Consider the following 22,527-nt stretch of genomic DNA (forward strand, 5'->3'; position numbering starts at 1 on the left):
TATATAAACATATGCAAAGCATTCTCCATGTGTTCTCTGATAAGATACATTAGAAAACTATTACTAAAATTATTAGTAAAAATAGGAGCTAAGATTTCAATCTGTCTCAACTCAGCAATTCAAAATGCCCTTTTGGAAAAGATGCTTTGCTTTTGTTTGTGAACATCAGCAGCTGAATTTTTCAATTGAAATTAGAAATGAAATGGCAGTTAATGCCAGTTGTAGATATATTGGAGACCCCTTTACCCCTTTGTAGGATACAACATAAGAAGTTTGATTCATACATTTCAGTTCCAGCTTGACTTGCTACTGCAATGGGAATGTACCTTGAGCTCAGCCCACCAATTGTCACAAGTCTTTTTAAGTCTCTTTTCAGGCACATATAAGCTATTAATATTTAATATTTGATATAACTGACTCTGAATTTTCTGGATTAATTTTTGTGATAGGAAAGAAGCTGGCTGGCAGCTCACTTCTCTCTACTCTTTTGTTTTTAACAGTAAAACATAGCTGCTAAGGAAACTGCCATCTTAATTCAGCAATATTCCTGTATATGTTTCTTCTTCATCAGGAACAAACAATTAGTAACAAATGAAAGAGATCATTACATCAAGTGCCCTTTTAGATCACCCCAATTAAAACTTTAGTTTAGCTGTATTTTAATTCTAAGATACCAAATTCTAATTTTCTGCTCTGATTGCTCTTGTTGACTTATCTTTGAAAGATGTACTCTCTCTGCAATGTCTAGAGATTATTTAGCAAGATGCCAATGTTGGCACCACTTAATGTGTTGATTGGTTGTATTATCAGTAGCTGTTTAAAATAAATTACTATTAAACTATTATTGTCCTTGGCTGACAAAACACAATATTTTGGTGTTCTTTAAATATGAAACAATCATTATGAATAAACGTGTTGAATAGTGTTATGCTGCAGTTCTAATTTGTGTAATTTTATATTAATATTTGTTGTAAAGTATAAAGTTGCTAAGAACATTTATGTTTATTGTTTCCTTCTGTTACATTGCTGTTAATGTCGCTAATGGTAGTACATTACTTATTCCTGCTGATTATGTCTGAAAAATATTAGCTTTTAGGATCCAATACCCTCTAGGGACTACTTATAAGCTGTATAAAATTAAGTTTCATTTTTAGACTTTAAATCAGTGCACATCAGTAGGAGTCCAGTGTGAACAAAAATCTTCACTAGAGCCAAACTGATACATATGCAAAAAATATGTTATTGTCTGTGACGGCTCTGCTGCAAAAAATACAGAAAACCAATTAAACTTCAATGCAGCAGGGGACTGGGAAAAACAAAAGCAAGTAGTGTTCACAACATCTACAAATCACTGGGACACCATTTTAACCATCAGTGATAACAGTACTATCAGATTTGTGTAACTTCTGTAAATTTTCCAGGTAGATCACATGCAAAAGGTCACACGAAATGCTAGGTCTCATGTGGTCATGCAATATCAAGCAAAATTCTACGATGGCAATGTGATTTAATGTAAAAGAAACAAGGCTTAAAACATAAAATTTGTTCCCAAGGGGAAGTCAGTTCTCATGATGTTGAAGCTGGATAGTAACGATTCGTAAAAAAAAAAAAAAAAGCATTTTAAACTTACTCTGTGACACAGCAGTTATTAAAGATAATGGTTATTTGACCTCAGATTTCTTTTCTATATGCAGACATAATGCTTGTCATAATACAGAAATATTTTTGCTTTCTAAAGTACTATGCCATGTAAACAAATTTCTATCATTTTTCAGGGAATGAGTTTATAAACTATATATATATACATATATATATATGTATATATATATATAAAGGATACATTAATCTAGTAATGTGTCAACTATTTCTCTTGCCTAGGAAGTATAAATATCTGCCTGTATAGGAAACTTTAAGTAATATTGATATGACAGAAGCATTTCTTAATTTACTAGTTAGACCCTAGAGGAAGAAAAGCTTACTCGGTACATATTTGTATTTTGTACAAATTTTAGAATTAGATAACATGTACATTTCCATGCGTATCATTGAAACTCAGGTGACAAAATTTGTGTTCAGTAATTTGCTGTTTCTAATGAGACTAAATAAGGAAATGGCAACCCAGTATTCTTGCCTGGGAAATCCATGGACAGAGGAGCCTGGCAGGCTGTAGTCCATGGGATCACATGGACTCTAGTATTCTTGCTTAGAAAAATCCCATGGAAAGAGAGGACTGGCAGACTGTCGTCCATGGGGTAGCAAAAGAGGTGGACACTATTGAGCAACAAAACAATAACAACAAGCGTAGTTGGAGGAGATTTTTAGCCATTATCTACTCTAGCTTAAACCTTTCAAAGACAAGAAAGCCAAGGTACAGAAGGAGGAGGTGACTTGTCTAAGGTCCCAAATGAGTAAGTTGACTAAGCCTAGATCAGAGCTACCCTGAGGTTTTTGGTTTTTCTTTTTTCCTTTGTTTGGTGTTTCATTCCAAAAAAAAGAAAGAATAGTGTGCCTTGAAGTTAGGAACTTTAAATAATATGACAGAACAGTATCAACTAAAACATTTTTGCCACTCTTGTGACAAAAGATACTATACTTGGTTTACTGTTACGGTTACTATACTTCAGAGCTGATTAATGATGAATTCTCCATCAAAAGCACTTCTAGGTATCCTGTACTGGATATTGGTATCTAGAGATGCTACGAGTGGAACTTCCTAAATGATAGGAACAACAGAGGTGAAATGGGTCTTCTGTTATTCATAATAAACTCCTTGCAACTACACATGAGTTTCTGTTAATAAGTTGACTTTTGGCAAGTCTCTAAAGGATGGATGAGATTCAGAGAACTTTTGAATTGGTCAGTGTATGGAGGTACAGGGTGGGTGACGTGTGAGGGAACGGAAGCTCTATGCCTCTTTCCAAATACATTGCCCTATACATTTCTTCCATCTGTTTCTGAATTGTATTGGACAATTCACCCGCTCCTTCTGGACCTTGGTTTATAATCTTTTATAATACACCAGGTACATAAGTAACACTTTTTCCTAAGTTCTATGAGCTGCTTTAACAAATTAATTGGCAGGCATGGTGGGACCCTCCAGTCCGTAGCTGGTTGGTCACAAGCACAGGTTACAACCTGGACTTAATTATTGGCAATGAAAGTGGGGGCAGGAAGCAGGTTTGTGAGGCTGAACTCCTAACCTATGAGATCCGGCGCTATCTCTAAGCAGATCATGCCTGAAATGGGATAAAATGTGGGGCCCCCAGCTTAGGTCGCAGAATTGCTTGGTATGGGAAAAACTCAGACATTGGTGCATTAGAAGTGTCAGAATTTAAGTAGTGTTAGAGTAGAGGAAACTCAAAGGAGTATATTTCCTGCACAAGGACATATTAAGATTATTCAGCAAATATTGCTGTTTAGTTGCTAAGTCATGCCCTACTTTGTTGGGGACCCAATGGACTGTAACCCACCAGGCTCCTCTGTCCATGGGATTTTCCAGCAAGCATACTGGAGTGGGTTGCCACTTCCTTCTCCATGGTATCTTCCTGACCCAGGGATGGAACCTGCATCTCCTGTATTGGTAAGGGAATTCTTTACCACTGAGCCACCAGGGAAATCCTCAGTAAAATTAGGTTTTACTATTAATATTAGTATTGTTGTTATATATGATATAAATTAGTAAATATGATACAGAGTCCAGATTTTTAAGAGATTAATGCCACTCTCTTCATTACAGTAAACTGAGTTTAAAATATTGGCTATGTTTTACTGTTTTTTTCACAATCTCTTTTCACAAAATTGGTAATGGGACACACAGGAGAAGATATACCATGATTAAAGATAAAAAGATATAATATAAAAACCAATGTATTTGATGTTAGTCTACCCATATTTTGAAGTCAGTGTCTTATTTTATTATCTTTTGAAAAGTTTCTTTCTAATTCTTTAATCAGTCAGAGAAGATTAGTAACTATATAACTAATACATATTTTTATAAATAAGATACATATTAATAATGCAAATAAAAATTATTCATTTCTTTGAAATGTATAAAACATATTACTGGTCATGACATTGAAACGTAAAGACTGGAATATGTATAATCAGAATATTTTGGTCCAATTATTTTTCATTGTCTTCCATTAAATACAGAAGTAAAGAATGCTTCTTAAATACCACAATCAGAATATGTTTATTTGCCAGACCATAGTGAACCAATCTGAGTCTGCCATTCATTGTGGTTTTAACATCCCTTTTATTTTCCTTGTTTGTTTAACACTTCCACATAGACAAACCAGAGTGAACCAAACATCTATCCTACTCCCGTTATGGTATATCCTCAGTGCTAATATCACCCCTCACTAAATTTTATATTCTCTACCTTATTTTTCTTTTCTACTTTTTATTTATTTAACTATCCTTTCAAATAATTTTTGTAAATAGGGTAATAAACAGTATAACATATTTATTCCTGGTCTTATGTGTGAATATATCCCAGTTATGATTTACAGCTTGAAAGCTCAGATTGAGAATACTGGGTAAAATTCTCCCTTCAGTTTGTTCAAATGATAATCAATGATTGAAGGTGTCACACCCAGTAAATTGATACTAAAATTCTACTTTCCTCACCTAAAATCTCATAGGGAGTTGTCTATGAACACGTTTGATTAAGGAAACCATAATGAAAGACTATCCACATAGAAAAATAAAATAAAATAAAATTCCATATAAGATAATTTTTTTTTAATTCTAAAAAGCAAAATCTAGAGTGAATTTAAATGTCACTAAAGTGAAATTGCTGTTCCTTACTGAAGATATCATCATCCTTTATGACTTCTAATTTATAAAAACATTCAAACTCTAAGAAAGAACAGTATAGTTCTAGGAATTAGCAAAAATCTGGTACCTAAAGATATACAGTATACATATATATTTCTATACTACATATATTTTTCTATACTATATATAAAACATATTTTCTATACTATATATAGTATATATATTTTAAAATATTAGCATATAGTATTTTTCTACAAGCTCTCTTTTAAAGCACAAAGAAATACCATTTAAGAAAATTCAAATTTCATAATGTGTCATGGAAGGGACATCTACAGTACCTATTAAAAATTCTTAATTTTAAAATTATCAAATTATAGAGTATCATGAAACCAAAGGATTGAATATTAGAACAATAACTCCTTAAATATTATTTTGAGTAGTTTTGGTTATTAATTCTAAAAGAAATAGAATTTATGTTCATTAAATTTAAATAGAACACAATATTTTAAAATAGAAAACATATACAATAAAATTTTAATTTTAAACATGATATTGTATGATATAAAAATGCAAATACTTTCAACTCAATTATTTTTCATTGTCACTGTGATAAAGTATCTTCAAAGGAAATATAGAGCTTTAAATTTACCACACCAAAAGAGTGTTGCCATTTGAACCAGAAAGCAGAGAACCCCATTATACATAATTGAACTTACAAAGGAAATTGAGGTAGACAGAATGTAATTACCCAAATTAGAATTTGGACAGCAAACACATTTATACTGTATGCCCCATGAGTCAGAGTCATGACTGTTTAAATATTCTGTACCATTCCTAGGATATTACTATAACTCAACATATGTAATAATAATAAAAGAGCTAGCAACTATGACCTTTTGTAAAATAATGTGAAACTATAACTGAACATAAATCCAGCATGTATGTCTGGCTTGTGTGTGTGTGTGTCAACATGTATATAAGTATGCATGCATGTATGTATTGTCGTTTGCTTTACTGTGTATGGCACTTAGCAAGATTTTCAATATTTATTTACCTTACATACATATAGTGCATGCACATATACTTGTGTACAGGTATCAAATTCATATATATACATATGTAATATCTCATCTGTATACATCTATATGTGAAACTGAAGTGAACGAGCATAATTTATTTTAAATGAAATATTATTTTCTTTTTTGATATGGACCATTTTTAAAGTCTTTGCTAAATTTGTTACAATATTGCTTTGGCTGATTATGTTGTTTTTTGTCTGTTGAGTCATGAGGGATCTTAGCTCCCTGACCAGGGATCAAACCCGCACCCCTTTCATTGGAAGGCAAAGTCTTAACCACTGAACCTAGAGGGAAATCCCTAAATGAAGCATTTTTATTGTGAGTGTTCTAACTTTGTCAGACCCAGAGTCCTATGATTTAGGACTAGAAGAAATAATTTACTTTGACTTGACTCCTATCATCAACTCTTCCTAATACATCCTCTTAAGGCTGTTTGGAAGGCTAGAGAATATATTATTTCCAGAGATACATTTAATAAAAAATAATTTATCTAAATTTGCACAATTTAAAACTGAAATTTTCCCTTTTCTTTTTTTCTTTCTTTAAAGAAATAATTATAATTTGAGGTGATGCAGATAACATTTCTGGGCTCCTCAAGTCATGCTAGTGGTAAAGAGCCTGCCCACCAATGCAGGAGACAGAAGAGATGTGGGTTCAATCTCTGGGTTCAGAAGATCTTGCGGAAGGCATGGCAACCCACTCCAGGATACTTGCCTGGAGAATCCCATGGACAGAGGAGCCTGGAGTGCTATAGTCCACAGAGTTACATAGAGTCTCACCCAACTGAACCGACTTAGCATGCAAGCACGCATGCAGATAATATTCCTAGTCTGGGTATTACTAGATATGGGTGGGTGGATAAACACTCCCAAACACAGAATTTGGCTTAGTCATGTGGTTTTCACACAGAATGCAAGGGTCCCTGTGTAAATCTACTCTTCAGATGAGCAAACTGGCCTACACTAGTGAACATTTACACAGAAATGTTTTCTTTGCTGAAATTGAAATTAAATTATTATTTTCCCCATTAAAGAGGCTTTAGTTAGTGAAGATACAGACACCTAGATGGAGAATTTTAAGTAAATGTTTAGCTTTTTATTTGCTTCACATAGGATTTTATATATATAAATATATATATATGTATACACACACACAACATACAAAAGAAACTTAATTATTCCCTTACTTCTCAAAGTGTAAATTCAGAAATGTTGAGGGATATTTTTGAAAGCATTTAATTTAACAAAAGAGAAATGCATTAAGAACCTTAACTCAGAAAACAATAATGTGGTCTGAATTTAGAAAAAAAGTTATATGTTTATTTTAAAATATAATCAGTTATTTGGCTATGATTACATTTAGGTTAGATTGATGATTTATTTCAATTACTGAGATATAAAACCTTAAAGTTGAATACAGTTCTGGAGATTCTAATTACATTAGTATTAAAAATGCCATATTAACAGATGAGAAGATATGTTACATTAAAGGCCTTCTGTTATGTCCTTAGAGAGGTAAATAAAATTAATTACATTTCTACTGGGAGAAAGTTTAATATGGTAGGAAATGTGTACAGAAAAATACCACTAAGGATTGAGTGCTAGAACAAAGATTAAAAAAAAAAAAATACCACCAGAGTATCTACAAGCATATTACTACCAGCTATTTTAAGTGTGGAGAAGTAGATGGCAAAAAGCTCCATCTGGGGTCCACATGACCACTTCATGTGTGGGCAAAAAATTATGCTTTCTTTTATCCCAAACACTTATTATTTTGGCTCCCTGTTCTATGTTATTGTTAACTGTATTTTTTATTCAAAATGTACTGTACATAAAATATACATCCTGAAGACTACATAGAAAATCTGTGAAAAGTTTTGTATGACTTTTTGAAGTCTATTCTTTGAAGAAATCCTATTAACTGAAATAAACTAATTTATGAAAGAAGGGATTTCTTGGATTCTTTTCCATTTAGACATATTTAAATGACTAAACATATCATTTCCTCACTAAAAGGCCAGCAGTTTAAAACAGCTAAATATTTATTAGAACTGGTATACTGTCTTTTAATACATCAGACAAACTTAAACAGCTAGATTCCTACTATTAATTGGCAATAAAGAGAACATTTAGGCAGAATGGTTTTTAAAAGGCCCAGGTCATTTCATCTAGGTTTTTATTAAGATGTAGTCTACCTATTTGGGTATTTCTAACCAACTGAATTTGTGTATTAAGTTTAAAATATCAAATTGCTAGAAAAATTCATTATCATGGTTTCCTCAGTCTCAAGAATGGATTAAGCTGGAATAGTATGACTTTGGGGAAAACTGACAGCTGAATCCTCCATGTTCCTTTCTCCCAGAATGTGAAAAAGTCCTACCTGTATGTTAGTCAGAAGGGTCTCTATGGAAGACAATCCATCAGGAAACAGAAAAGGAGATGGGAATCCTGGAGGTAGTGGTTGTCCATGCCCAGTTAGAGAAAGTTTGTCAAGGCTGTCTCTCGCAGTTGGTGTGGAAAGCGGGGTCTCATCTGTATGTGATTGAAACAAAAATATAGAACAAGTTACGCTTGTCTGTTTTTATTAGACCTCAGTAATGGCTTCCCTAGTGGTTTCCAGAACATTTATTGCAAATTGGTTCCTGCTATCAGGAGAAAATGCTTTCTGCTGAATTTTCTTTAATGAAAAAGCTGTGGAGATACAACAAGATAACATTAATGAGTAACTTTATAAGCCTTTTAAATGCAGTCTCTAATGAGACTGAGTTTACAGTGCCATAGAATCTTTTTAAAACAAATATTATCTCATATATAGTTGTGATAATATATTCAGGCTGACTTTATGGGCACCTTCCCAATTATCTCATTTTAGTTTATTCTGTTTGGATTGACAATAGGATATTTCAAGAGCTTCATAAAGGAGAAATGTTTTGTATATTAGTGTTTCTTTCTCAATTAACCTGGAAGGGTTATATATATCAATGATTTGTTCAAATATATTCTTAAGGAGTATACAAACAAATATACAATTAAAAACTTTAATTCCATAACTAAAGAAAAAAAAACTGGAATCAAATACTTACTTCGGTAATTATAATTGAATTGTTCAATATCATTAACACTAAAGATCTGGACCAGAGACCCCACAGAGACTGAGACAGAACTGTGTTTGAGCATCACCTGTGGAGGTACAGATCAGCAGTGGACTGCCATTCGGGCAGGGGCTCTGGGTGCAGCAGACTTGGGTATGGCATAAGCCCTCTTGGAGGAGGTCACCATTTACCCCACCACAGAGCTGCCAGAACTTATACAGGACTGGGAAACAGACTCTTGGAGGGCACAAACAGAACCGTGTGTGCACTAGGACCCAGGAGAAAGGAGCAGTGACCCCACAAGAGACTGACCTAGACTTGCCTGGGTGTGTCCAGGAGTCTACTGGGGAGGCATGGGTCTGTGGGGGCCTGCTCCAGGGTTGGAGGCACTGAGTGTAGCAGTACATGCATGGGGCCTTTTGAAGGAGGTTGCCTATATCTTCATTACCTCCACCATAATCTGGCCCCAGGTAAATAGGAGGGAGGGCACACAGCTCCACCCATCAACAGAAAATTGGATTGAAGATTTACTGAGCATGGCCCCACCCATCAGAAGACCCAGTTTCCCCTTCAGTTAGTCTCTCCCATCAGGAAGCTTCCATAAGCCTCTTATCCTTCTCCATAGAGGGCAGACAGACTGAAAACCACAATTACAGAAAACTAACCAATCTGATCACATGGTCCACAGCCTTGTCTAACTCAATGAAACTATGAGCCATGATGTGTAGGGCCACCCAAGATAAACGGGTCATGGTGGAGAGTTCTGACAAAACGTGCTCCACTGGAGAAGGGAATGGCAAACCACTTCAGTATTCTTGTCTTGAGAACCCCATGAACAGGATGAAAAGGCAAAAAGATAGGACACTGAAAGATGAACTCCCCAGGTTGGTGGGTGCCCAATATGCTACTGGATCAGTGGAGAAATAACTCCAGAAAGAATGAAGAGACGGAGCCAAAGCAAAAACAAAACCCAGTTGTGGATATGACTGGTGATGGAAGTAAAGTCTGAAGCTGTAAAGAGCAATACTGCATAGGAACCTGGAGTGTTAGGTCCATGGATCAAGGCAAATTGGCAGTGGTGAAACAGGAGATGTCAAGAGTGAACATTGACATTTTAGGAATCAGTGAACTCAAATGGACTAGAATGGGTGAATTTAACTCAGGTGACCATTATATCTACTACTGTGGGCAAGAATCCCTTAGAAGAAATGGAGTAGCCATCCTAGTCAACAAAAAAGTCCAAAATGCAGAATGATCTCTGTTCATTTCCAAGGCAAACCACCCAATATCATGGTAATCCAAGTCTATGCCCCTACCAGTAATGCTGAAGTTGAATGGTTCTACAAAGACCTACAAGACCTTCTAGAAGTAACACCCAAAAAAGATGTCCTTTTCATCACAGGGGACTGGAATGCAAAGGTAGGAAGTCAAGAAACACCTGGAGTAACACGCAAATTTGGCCTTGGAGTACGGAATGAAGCAGGGCAAAAGCTATTAGAGTTTTGCCAAGAGAATGCACTGGTCATAGCAAACACACTCTTCTAACAACACAAGAGAAGACTCTACACATGGACATCACCAGATGGTCAATACTGAAATCAGATTGATTATATTCTTTGCAGCCAAAGGTAAAGAAGCTCTATACAGACTGTAAATACAAGACTGGGAGCTGACTGTGGTTCAGATCATGAACTCCTTATTGCTAAATTCAGACTTAAATTGAAGAAAGTAGGTGAAACCACTAGATCATTCAGGTATGACCTAAATCAAATCCCTTACAATTATACAGTGGAAGTGAGAAACAGATTCAAGGGATTAGATCTGATAGACAGAGTGCCTGAAGAACTATGGACGCAGGTTCATAACATTGTACAGGAGACAGGGATCAACACAGTCCCCAAGAAAAAGAAATGCAAAAAAGAAAAATGGCTGTCTCAGGAGGCCTTAAAAATAGCTGTGAAAAGAAGAGAAGTATAAAGCAAAGGAGGGAAGGAAAGATATACTCATTTGAATGCAGAGTTCCAAAGAATAGCAAGGAGAGATAAGAAGGCTTTCCTCAGTGATCAATGCAAAGAAACAGAGGAAAAAAATAGAATAGAAACTAGAGATCTCTTCAGGAAAATTAGAGATACCAAGGGAACATTTCATGCAAAGATTGGCTCAGTAAAGAACAGAAATGGTAGGGACCTAACAGAAGCAGAAGATATTAAGAAGATGTGGCAAGAATATACAGAGTTCAGTTCAGTTCAGTAGCTCAGTCATGTCCTACTCTTTTCGACCCCATGCACCGCTGCACGCCAGGACTCCCTGTCCATCACCAACTGCCGGAGTCTACCCAAACCCATGTCCACTGAGTCAGTTATGCCATCCAACCATCTCATCCTCTGTCGTCCCCTTCTCCTCCTGCCCTCAATCTTTCCCAGCATCAGGGTCTTTTCAGATGAGTCAGCTCTTCACATCAGGTGGTCAAAGTACTGGAGCTTCAGCTTCAACATCAGTCCTTCCAGGACTGATCTCCTTTAGGATGGACTGGTTGGATCTCCTTGGAGTCCAAGGGACTCTCAGGAGTCCTCCAACACCACAGGTCAAAAGCATCAATTCTTCAGCACTCAGCTCTCTTTATAGTTCAACTCTCACATCCATACACCAAAGAACTATACAAAAAAGATCGTCATGACCCAGATAATTCAATGGTATGATCATTCACCTAGAGCCAGACATCCTGGAATGCAAAGTCAAGTGGGCCTTAGGAAGCATCACTATGAACAAAGCTAGTGGAGGTGATGGAATTCCAGTTGAGCTATTTCAAATCCTAAAAGATGATGCTGTGAAAGTGCTACACTCAATATGCCAGCAAATTTGGAAAACTCAGCAGTGGCCACACGACTGGAAAAGGTCAGTTTTCATCCCAATCCCTAAGAAAAGCAATGCCAAAGAATGCTCAAACTACTGCATAATTGCACTCATCTCACAGGCTAGCAAAGTAATGCTCAAAATTCTCCAAGCCAGGCTTCAACAGCACATGAGCCTTGAACTTCCAGATGGTCAAGTTGGTTTTAGAAATGGCAGAGGAACCAGATATCAAATTGCCAACATATGTTGCATCATGCAAAAAGCAAGTGAGTTCCAAAAAAAATCTATTTCTGCTTTACTGACTATTCTAAAGCCTTCCTGAAAGAGATGGGAATACCAGGCCACCTGAACTTCCTCTTGAGAAATCTATGCAGGTCAGAAAGCAACCTTTAGAACTCGACATGGAACAACATACTGGTTCCAAATTGGGAAAGGAGTACATCAAGGCTGCATATTGTCACCCTGCTTCTTTAAGTTATATGCAGAGTACATCATGAGAAACACTTGGCTGAAGCACAATTGCTGGGAATCAAGCATTGCTGGAATCAAGATTGCTGGGAGAAATATCAATAACCTCAGATATGCAGGTGACACCACCCTTTTGGCAGAAAGGGAAGAAGTACTAAAGAGCCTCTTGACGAAAGTGAAAGAGGAGAGTGAAAAAGTTGGTTTAAAGCTCAACATTCAGAAAACTAAGATCATGGCATCCGGTCCCATCACTTCATGGCAAATAGATGGGGGAACAGTGGAAACCCTGAGAGACTTTGTTTTTTTGGGCTCCAAAGTCACTGCAGATGGTGACTGTAGTCATGAAATTAAAAGACACTTACTCCTTGGATGAAAAGTTATGACCAACCTATACAACATATTAAAAAGCAGAGACATTACTTTGCCAACAAAGATCCATCTAGTCAAGGTTATGGTTTTTTTCAGTAGTCATGTATGGATGTGAGAGTTGCACTATAAAGAAAGCTGAGCACTGAAGTATTGATGCTTTTGTACTATGGTGTTGAAGAAGACTCTTGAGAGTCCCTTGGACTGCAAGGAGATCCAACCAGTCCATCCTAAAGGAGATCAGTCCTGGGTGTTCATTGGAAGGACTGATGCTGAAGCTGAAACTCCAATACTGTGCCTAACTGACTCATACTGCCTAACTGACTCATATTCAATACTGTGATGAACTGACTCAGGTTTTTGAAAAAAATCTGATTCTGGGAAAGATTGAAGGTGGGAGGAGAAGCGGAAAACAGGATGAGATGATTGGATGACATCACTGACTCAATGGACATGAGTTTGAGTAAACTCCAGGAGTTGGTGATGGATAGGGAGGCCTCGCGTGCTGCAGTCCATGGGATCACAAAGAGTCGAACACGACTGAGCAACTGAACTGAACTGAACTGAATTTCTTTTGACCCTTGAATACCTCTCACCTTGGAGCTTCCCAGGTGTCTCTAGTGGCGAAAAACCTGCCTGTCAATGCAGGAGACTCAGGAGATGTAAGTTGGATCCCAGGTCAGGGTGATCCCCTGGAGGAGAGCATGAAAACCCACTCCAGTATTATTGCCTGGAGAATACCATGGACAGAGGAACCTGGTGGACTACAGTCCATGGGCTGCAAAGAGTCAGACATGACTGAAGTGACTAGCATGCATGCACACACCTCTCACCTCATATTCAAAAATTAAGTTTTTTAAACATGTAAAAGGGGTCTAAAGAAAAGAAAATACCAACAGCCAAACACCATTTCAAAACTCAAATATAATACCCTCTAAGATAAATTAGCCTTTAGTTTGTTTATTGAGTATTTTCCCGAAGTTGTAAGCAACTCAGAGCAATGTCCAGATACAAATTCTTTTTACTCTCACATGAAACCTTCTTATTCAGTTCTTTACTATTTAAATGTTTTTACATAGATGGATACTTGTTATGGCTTATTTTAGCTTATTATATCACAGAGAAAATTTTATTCAGGGCAGGATTCTCAATTTTATAAATATTTTCATATTTCACCCCAGGAAAATTAATCAGAGCAATATATTTGCACAGTCCTGATAGTATCTCTCAATTTTTCAACTGGCTAAAAACTTCAGCACACTTGCCTTTATGCTTATAATTTGATTCCACTCTCCTGAATCATTTCTTTATTTTTCATTACACCATCTAACCACACAACACCTTTTTCAATTACCTCTCTCTGGGGCAGAAATATTCTGGAAGTCACTGCATTTCTGTCTCTAACTAATGTCAGGACAAGTTAAACTCATTTCCCTTCACCTTTCCACACTTCCAGTTAATGAACCGAAAGGGAAGAAAGGTTGTGGGGGGGGTCGTGACAGACACAAGGCCTTCTCTTAACTACGCTTCTCTCATACACACTCACTTCTCTGCAGTTTCTCCTACTCTCTTCTCCGTTAACTGACTGACAGATGATCTGAAGCAGCAGGTGCTAGAAGGAGCAACAGAGTAAGCAGTCTGAGTAGGGCTCATTGTGTTTTTTATTTGTTTTTTTCCTCTCACATTTGTCAGCAGAGTTAAAGAAATACCACAGTGCCGGGGTAGGGATACTGAATAGCTAATACTATCAAGGTGATCTTGGACACCATTTACCTAGCTGTCATAAATTACTTCTCCAGACCAAGGCTGCTAGTGTTTTTTCATAATAGCTCCATAAAGGCACTAGTTAAACATCTATGTGCATGTGAACTTGTTTAAGAATAAAGAGCTATATTTTTTGATCAACATCACCTTTGCTGTCACAAGCTAAAGAAAATGTGGCTTAATAGATCATGAGGATAATAATTGCTTGTCTCTTGAAGAAAGACATAGAACCAACCACCTGTGTTTGCTTTCAGCTTTAGAGTCGATGACTCCACAATTCTTAAAGGTTGTCCAAGCAAACGGCATCAAATGTATGTATACACACACACACACACACGTTTGACATAAATTCCAACAATCCCTTGACTAATTGATTTAACTTCAATACATTTATGCTTGACTGTGTTTGGCTACTCTGTGACTTAATTCATTAATTACTCATGATATACACATTTATAAATGTATCTACTTAATATTATCAATATCTTTAAATAAAGTAATAGACACTGGAGATATAATGTTAAAAAATAGAATATGAAAGCTTTAAGAGCTTATCTAGATCCTAGTGACTGATTTCAGTCGAAAAATAGCTAAGTCTCACAGTTAGTAAAACATTTTGTTTCCCACCATTATTCTGTTAACCACTCCATTATCCTCCCAGGATTAAAACTGTTCCTGGTTTATGTGTAAAAGTATTTGGTGTGTGTGTATGTGGTATGTGTGTTTATCTTTTTTGCCCCTGGCAGTTGCTTCAGTGGAATGCTTGTCTTGATCTTCATGGTTTAAGGTAAGTGTAAATAGACTCATTTAGTATAGAGATACTTGATCAGATACATTTATTTATCATTTTATATAGCAGAGATATTTCATAAAGCCACTTTAACTCAATCAAATTTAAGGCCCAACAGCTAAAGAAATGAAAAACAGTGATTCTTAAGATCAATATACATATCTGAAAAGACAAACTAATCAGAGATCAAACAAAACAAAAATATTCCTTTGGGCTTCAAGACCCTACTATCTGAGAAAAAGTTGTCATCTTGTGTCAATTAACATCATAGAAAGTCTCAGTCTTACTACAAGGATAGCAAAATTGGGAACATAGTTATTCCTTTTGAAATAAAAGTGACCTTTGATATCCTAAATGTTTTAAAAAAGATTAAAGCGAAAGTTTGAGAGGCCAGACAATGTAGAAGAGTTTTGACATGACATAATCTCCACTGACTTCAAATAGTGAATGACAATGAAGCACAGATTGACGAAACACCTAATTTAATACATCTGTATATTTTAAAAGTTTTACCTTTAAAAGAAAGTTAGCTTGTCAGATGCTAAGCTCTTCGAATTTTTATGACATTTGACAATGCAACCTCTGTTTTTATGTTCTTTAATATCATGCTTTTAAAATTCTGGAAAAGTTGCAAGAACTGAACAAAGAATCCCTATGTACTTCTGTGGTGGATGGAATGGTAGCCATCCCCACCTCCCACCCCCTACCCCCTGCCAAAACTATATGTCCACCCCCAATCCCTAGACCCCAGTAATTCTTGTTTATTCGGAAAGAGGGGTTTTACAGGCATGATTAAGTTAAGAACCTTGAGATGAGATCATTCTGATATGGAATGGGCCCTTGGTGTCTCAGTGGTGAACAATCTGCCTGCCAAGCAGGAGACATAGGAAGCTCAGGTTCCATCCCTGGGTGGCAAAAATTCCCTGGGGAAGGAAATGACAATCCACTACAGTATTCTTGCCTGGAGAATCCCATGGACAGAGGATCTTGGTTGGCTACAGCCCAGGGACTTGCAAAGAGTCAGCCATGACTGAGCTACTAAACAGCAGCAGCAAATCCAATGACAAATATCCTTATAAGAGAAAGGCAGAAGGAGATTTGGGAGAGAGAGAGAGAAGACAGCCATAGAAAAAAAGAGGAGGCCAAGTGGAGATGGAGACAGGATTCAGAATTTGGGGTGACAGTCAAGGAATTCTGACAGCCATCAAAAGTTAGAAGAGGTAAAGAATAGATTCTCCTTTTTAGCCTCTTGGAGGGAGATCATCCATGCTAATACCTTGATTTTATACTCCTGGCCTTCAGAACTGTGGCAAAATAAAACTTTTCATTGTTTTATTGTGGCAACTTCTTAAACCAGCCTTTGGAAAACTAATTGAATTCCTCCCTCAAATTCAATATTTACATTTTGCCGTATTTAGTCTTTATTTCTCTGTCTCTCTCCCTCTCTTGCTCTGTGCATGTGTACATATGTCTGAACCATCTTCTCTGAGATGTTTAATCTTTAAGACTTCACTGCATATTTCATAGGTACAAGGACATAATTTTTGTAACCTCAGTACAAAACCAGAAAGAAAAACTTACACAGAACATAGTATTGGTCCACCAAGAGTCTGTATTCCAACTTCATTACCTGAGATGTTTTACTATAAAGACTTAATAAATAAATATTTTAATTGACTTGACAAATACTTGGGAAGTATTTTCTCTGTGCATGTGGCAGGGTTAAGGTTAGGGATAGCCTACAGGATGGCTCTGGTGATTCCTCCATCCTGTTATTCATATCTTATATAGAACCTTTCCCCTTAGTCTGAGTTAGACCTAATGAAGAGAATAAAGCAAATGTGATGGAATGTCACCTCCAGGATTCAGTTGTAAAATGTCTGTCGTTTCCATTTCTCTCTCTCCCTTTTCTGACATCCTCATCATGGAAGAACCGGTTATAATGTCATGAGACAGCCCTGTGCCAAGACACAGGACAAGAGACAGAGGGCTGTGAAAGCCACATGAGATGACTTGAAAATAAATCCCCCCTGTCCAGTCAGTCCTTTACATGAGGCTGCAGCCCCAAACTCATGAGACCTTAAACCAGAGGCATCAAGCTAAGTTGTACCAGGTCTGTGATCCATAGAGACTGTGAGATTTCTAATGTTTGCTGGTTTAAGCCACTAAGTTTTGATGCAGTTTGTTCCACAGCTTTAGGTGACTAAAACAGTGCATACAATTTTCTGAATACATTGGTGTACAAAATAAAAATAATTTAGCGTCCAGTTAGTATCAGCTACTTTGAACATGTGACAACTCCTTCAGGTTTTGATTTCCTCAGTTTTTAAAAAACTGGCAGGTTGAGTGAGACAAACTCTAGTATCACTCAAGTCTAAAGTTACACATTCTCTATTATTTCTTACAAGAAATCACTGTGCTCAATTATTCAGTCACATCAGACTCTTTGCCACGCTATGGACTGTAGCCTGCCAGGCTCCTCTGTCTATGGGATTTTCCAGGCAAGAATATAGGAGTGAGTTGCCATTTCCAGGGAGTCTTCCCAACCCAGCGATCTCCTGCATCTCCTGCCTTGGCAGGTAAGTTCTTTACCACTGAGCCCCCTGGGAAGCCCCATAAGAAATCATAAAATTAGTTAAGTGGAAATTTCACTTGTATCAGTTGGAGAATGAAATGAATCCATTTAGAGGCTGAATTACACTATCTTAATTCTAAATTCCACAGGCTTATGGATATATAAAATCCACAAACAGAAACACAAAATTTCACAGAAAGCTACTGATTATACTCAGGTGACAAATGTCATTTTATAAGAAGTCAATTTATCTTGCTTCATTTCATAGAATTTCCCAATTTGATAAATTTTATCACATTTAAAAAATTTATAAGACAGTCACTCACAACAGTGAGGATGGCAAATCAGATGCAATGACAAGTATATCTTCCTAGGAATAAAGTAAGTACTTTTGAAACCTGCAGTAACTAGGGCACATTTTTTTTTTCAGTACTCCACATCTGTAGGGGCCAGCAGTTATGCCAGTTCTCTTAAGAGTTCTTGTTGGTTTTAAAGTCCTAAGAAACAGTGGTTATTAAATTTAAAGTATCCATGTATTTTATGGGCTTCCCAGGTGGTGGTAGAGGTAAGGAACCCATCTGCCAATGCAGGAGACATAAGAGACATGGCTTCAGTCCCTGGGTTGGGAAGACACCCTGGAGGAAGGCGTGGCAGCCCACTTCAGTACCCTTGCCTGGAGAATCACATGGACAGGGGAGCTTGGTGGGCTACAGTCTAGATTGAAGTGACTTAGCATGCATATAGCCTTGTATTTTAATTTAGCCATCGGGAACTGCAGTGGTTTTCTAAGGCAAAATATAACAGCAAACATTATAAACTAACAAATTTCATCTTTTAAGTGGAAAAAACTGCTAATTAACATTTAAATAATTATATAACATATAGTGACAATTATTAATATAAACACAAAATCAATTGATGCCAATTAGAATATAATGTATGATATAAAGGGAAAGTAAAAAAAAGAAGAAAATATTTTAAAACTCCAAAATCAGTGAAGTGTAAAACATGATATTTCATCTCATGATTCTTCTCATATTGTAAGTCACTTACCAATAAATGACTATCACTAAGATTGATGCTTCTGTAAGACAGGCTTTTTTATTTCCAATCTTATCACTGGTAACAATTTAGCAGGATATCCTAAGGAACAATGTTGTTTGAAAAAATAATGGGCCTCTACTTTTAAAATGTTTTCTTTCCTGTTAATAAAGTCTAACTCAGTTGTTATTTTCATAACTAATCCCTCTGGGTTTGAATTATATATTCTCTTTCAAGTTTGTGTGTGTGTGTCTTTTTCCTGATATCTTTTATTATACCATAAATTCCAAGTAGAAGAAAACTCATTCACTTTTAGAAAACCATACATTTCACAGTAGTCACATTTATTCATGTTCATGTAAAATAGATAGCAGCATTATTAAAATGGAAAAAAGTTCCATATTTAAGGTTTACAAGTGATCTGAAAGCTTGCATTAATATGTTATATTTATATAATGGTTAAGTAAAAAAAAGTTGATAAAAGTTGTGGCGAACATGGTACTTTCTATAAAGAAGTGAATATTTATTTATAGAAATATAAACTTATGGTCATTTTGACAAATTCCCATTCAATTGTATATTAAAGTTATATTTATTGGGGTTTTTGTAATCTCATCAGTCACATTATTCAACTGGAGTAGCAGCATGAATAATCTAAAAAATTAAAGATTGGTGTTTAACAATATTTTTGAAATTTATTTCCAAACATAAAACATAGTCATTTAAATTGAGCTCAACAATACCTCAATGGTGGTTTATTCCTACTCAAGGCACTCTGGAGTTAATTTGACAATAGGAACTAATCATTCTGATACCAGGATGTAATCCTAAAAACTGGTCACAAACCTTCATGTATCTACTCCAGTTCTTATAAAAATCCAGGAATATCATGAATTAAGACTTACCTACTGTTTTAAATTTTAAGCCCACTTTTCAAAGTCTGGATTTAAAATTACTCCTTTTTTTTTTTTTTACATAAAATTGTCACCATAATGTGATATAATTATTGTAAAATGAAAAGTAACCCAGACTAGATTCAGAAAGTATGAATTTAAGTCCTTGGCTCTACCAAGTATCCGCAAATAGTAGAGGAAGATTCCACCTCTTGTGTTCTTTGAGGTTCATTTGGTCTGTTTATTAAAAAGACGACCACAAACTCAATGGATTATAGTTCAAATCCAATTAGATTATGTATGTGAAAGTGCCTTGTGAAGCAGAAAATGCTAACAGATACAAAGTACTAATAATTAAGAAATAACTAAATTTATTACAAACCACTTTTTGTAAACTTAGTTTCAATGTGCCATGGAGGGGATGCTACTCTGGTACCATGAGTCATAAGCCTGTGGTTTCTATATTATTTCTCTCTAATGAGGTCTGTGATGATATAATATCACATTGGTAGTAAAATTACTACTATATATTATTACAGTTGCCTTAGACAAACTAACCCTAAGTTAACTCAGTGAAACAGCTAAAATTGACTATGATAGAAGTAACTTGAGAAAGGGCCAAAGTTTATCAATTTCTGTTCGGGCAGCAGATCCTAAAAGAAATTAGTAGAATGACTTACAAAAAAAGAAGACAGTACAGATTTTGGAGAAACTGATTGAAAAGCATTAACAAACTTAAGAGGCTACTTGGATATATTGAAGCAGTATTGCAACTCTGGATTTCACTTTTGCATAAATGAAAGAGAAGTTTTAACATGCAAAGGAAATCATTGTAAGTGCATGTTTGGCATTATGATGGAGTGCTAAGAAATATACCAAACTCAGAGCTCTGCCTAATTTAATGCATGAAGTATTTATTACACACATATGCAACTATCATATTTATCAGTAGTTCTTACCTTTGAGAAGCTGACAAAATTTAGGGACCACTCTTAAGGGGAAAAATAAAACATATATATATATATAAACTTCAGCTTTCTAACACAGAGTAATAACTTAATATCTTTTGATAGAGTATGTGAATGATCTGAGTGAGATGAGGCAAAATGAGAAGGATACATTCTCTGCTTACTCCATCCAGGAGAGTAAAACTATAAAAAAAAAAACTTTCTCCTGGGAAACCATGCTATTGATTACAATGCAACTTCATAGACATTATCTTGGATTAAGAGGGAGCTCTAGGAAGAAGATAAAAAAAGATACATGCAATTATAATCTCAATAAAGTTATGTGCCAAAAGATTGACTCAAATGGCATCTAGTGGTTATTTAGAAAAAGAAGAGATTATATTTAGATGATGCAAGTTGAGAGCAGAGTGAAGAAAAACAAGATTTTCATGGCAGTAAGCATGTACACTGATGGCTGATTCATGTTGATGTATGGCAAAAACCACCACAATATTGTAAAGTAATTAGCCTCCAATTAAAATAAATTAATTTGTAAAACACTTAAAAGAAGTGGGCATTGAATACTGGGAAATATTTAAACAGGGGACAGTGAAAGGGTTATATGAGGAAACCAGGCAGGGATAACAGTTCAAGGAAAACAGGGATCCTACGTGGCCTAAAAACTTTGTATATTTAAAGGGAAAGTCTATTCTCTACCATTATTCTCAAAAGAGAGTCTTTAACTTTTGTCTATTCTGTATTTGTATTTCAAAATCTATGTATGGAGGAAATACTAAATCAAGCTGTATATTAATTTAAATTTCCAAACTTGGTCTGGATAGGAAACTCACCATTGTCCTTGGCAATTGAGAAGATGAAACTAAAATACTCAGATATCTGTGCATAGATATTTGCTTCCCACAAACTGGAATTTATTGACAAAATACAATGGTACCAAGCATTAAACACACACACACAAACTGATTTACCTTATAAACATTTTGGGTGGGTTTTATCCCTGCTTGTTTCTTAAAGTCTTAAACTGTTAGCATGTTTATGAAAGAGCTGGAGTAGCTTATGCAGACAAAACCCAACTAATTGACCTTTCTGTCTTTTCCATGACCCTGTAGGTTTAACCTCACTGCTAATACTGCAAGTGAATATGGGAAAGCACTTATTGAAAACTGCATAACAGACATGGTTACATTTCCTAGGTTGATGTTTTGCATATCTGCACAGTAGGGCCATTAAGGGTTCTAAGAGCACAGCGGAAACAATCGTAACATTTGTTTTTAGATGATTGACTCAGGACATGTACACCAGGCTTTATATAGAAACTGTTTTTGTTTTATTAAGGGACTGTTTGCCTGTTAGTGATAACATCATTAAAAATAAATGAAAGGGGGCTGGTAGAATGCTTCCCAAAAGCAGAAACCTAATTAAAGGTGATATGCCTGCTTAGAGGCTTTTTTCAGGACTCAGAAATAGAACAAGGTTAGTTCTTTCTCATTTTATAAGACCCAAAGAAGACTTAACAGTAAAACGTCACTTCGGATCTAATTTTCTATTTCTGTGTACTTTAATAATCTACTTTACAGTCTTTGCTTGCCCATAGAAAGTGAACTAGTTTTGTTCCTACAGAGAGCTTCTTCATCATGTCATATCTCATGAAAAGAAAATCTGATGGTTCAGCTGGAATGAAAAATGCACTCTCCTTTTAAAGCAAATTTTGTAGGTTGTAATATATGAAGTTATAGTAGCTGAAATAATGCACACACATACATTTCAATAGCCCTAAAAGACCACTTTTGAGAGTGTAAGTTAATGGTAAAAAACATTTCAAAATCGTGGTTTATAATTTCAGAAAGAAAAAAAAAATAG

General features: G+C 35.8%; 1 protein-coding gene across 1 annotated transcript in view; it reads right to left on the minus strand.

Annotated features, from left to right (window-relative positions):
• Positions 1–22,527, minus strand: part of DACH1 (dachshund family transcription factor 1) — a 452,631-nt gene that overhangs the window by 44,558 nt on the left and 385,546 nt on the right. The window contains 1 exon segment of the mRNA XM_061133018.1: positions 8,238–8,389. Coding sequence (XP_060989001.1) covers positions 8,238–8,389 — 152 coding nt within the window.

This window comes from Dama dama, chromosome 30 (genome assembly GCF_033118175.1).
Source record: "Dama dama isolate Ldn47 chromosome 30, ASM3311817v1, whole genome shotgun sequence".
Lineage (NCBI taxonomy): Eukaryota > Metazoa > Chordata > Mammalia > Artiodactyla > Cervidae > Dama > Dama dama.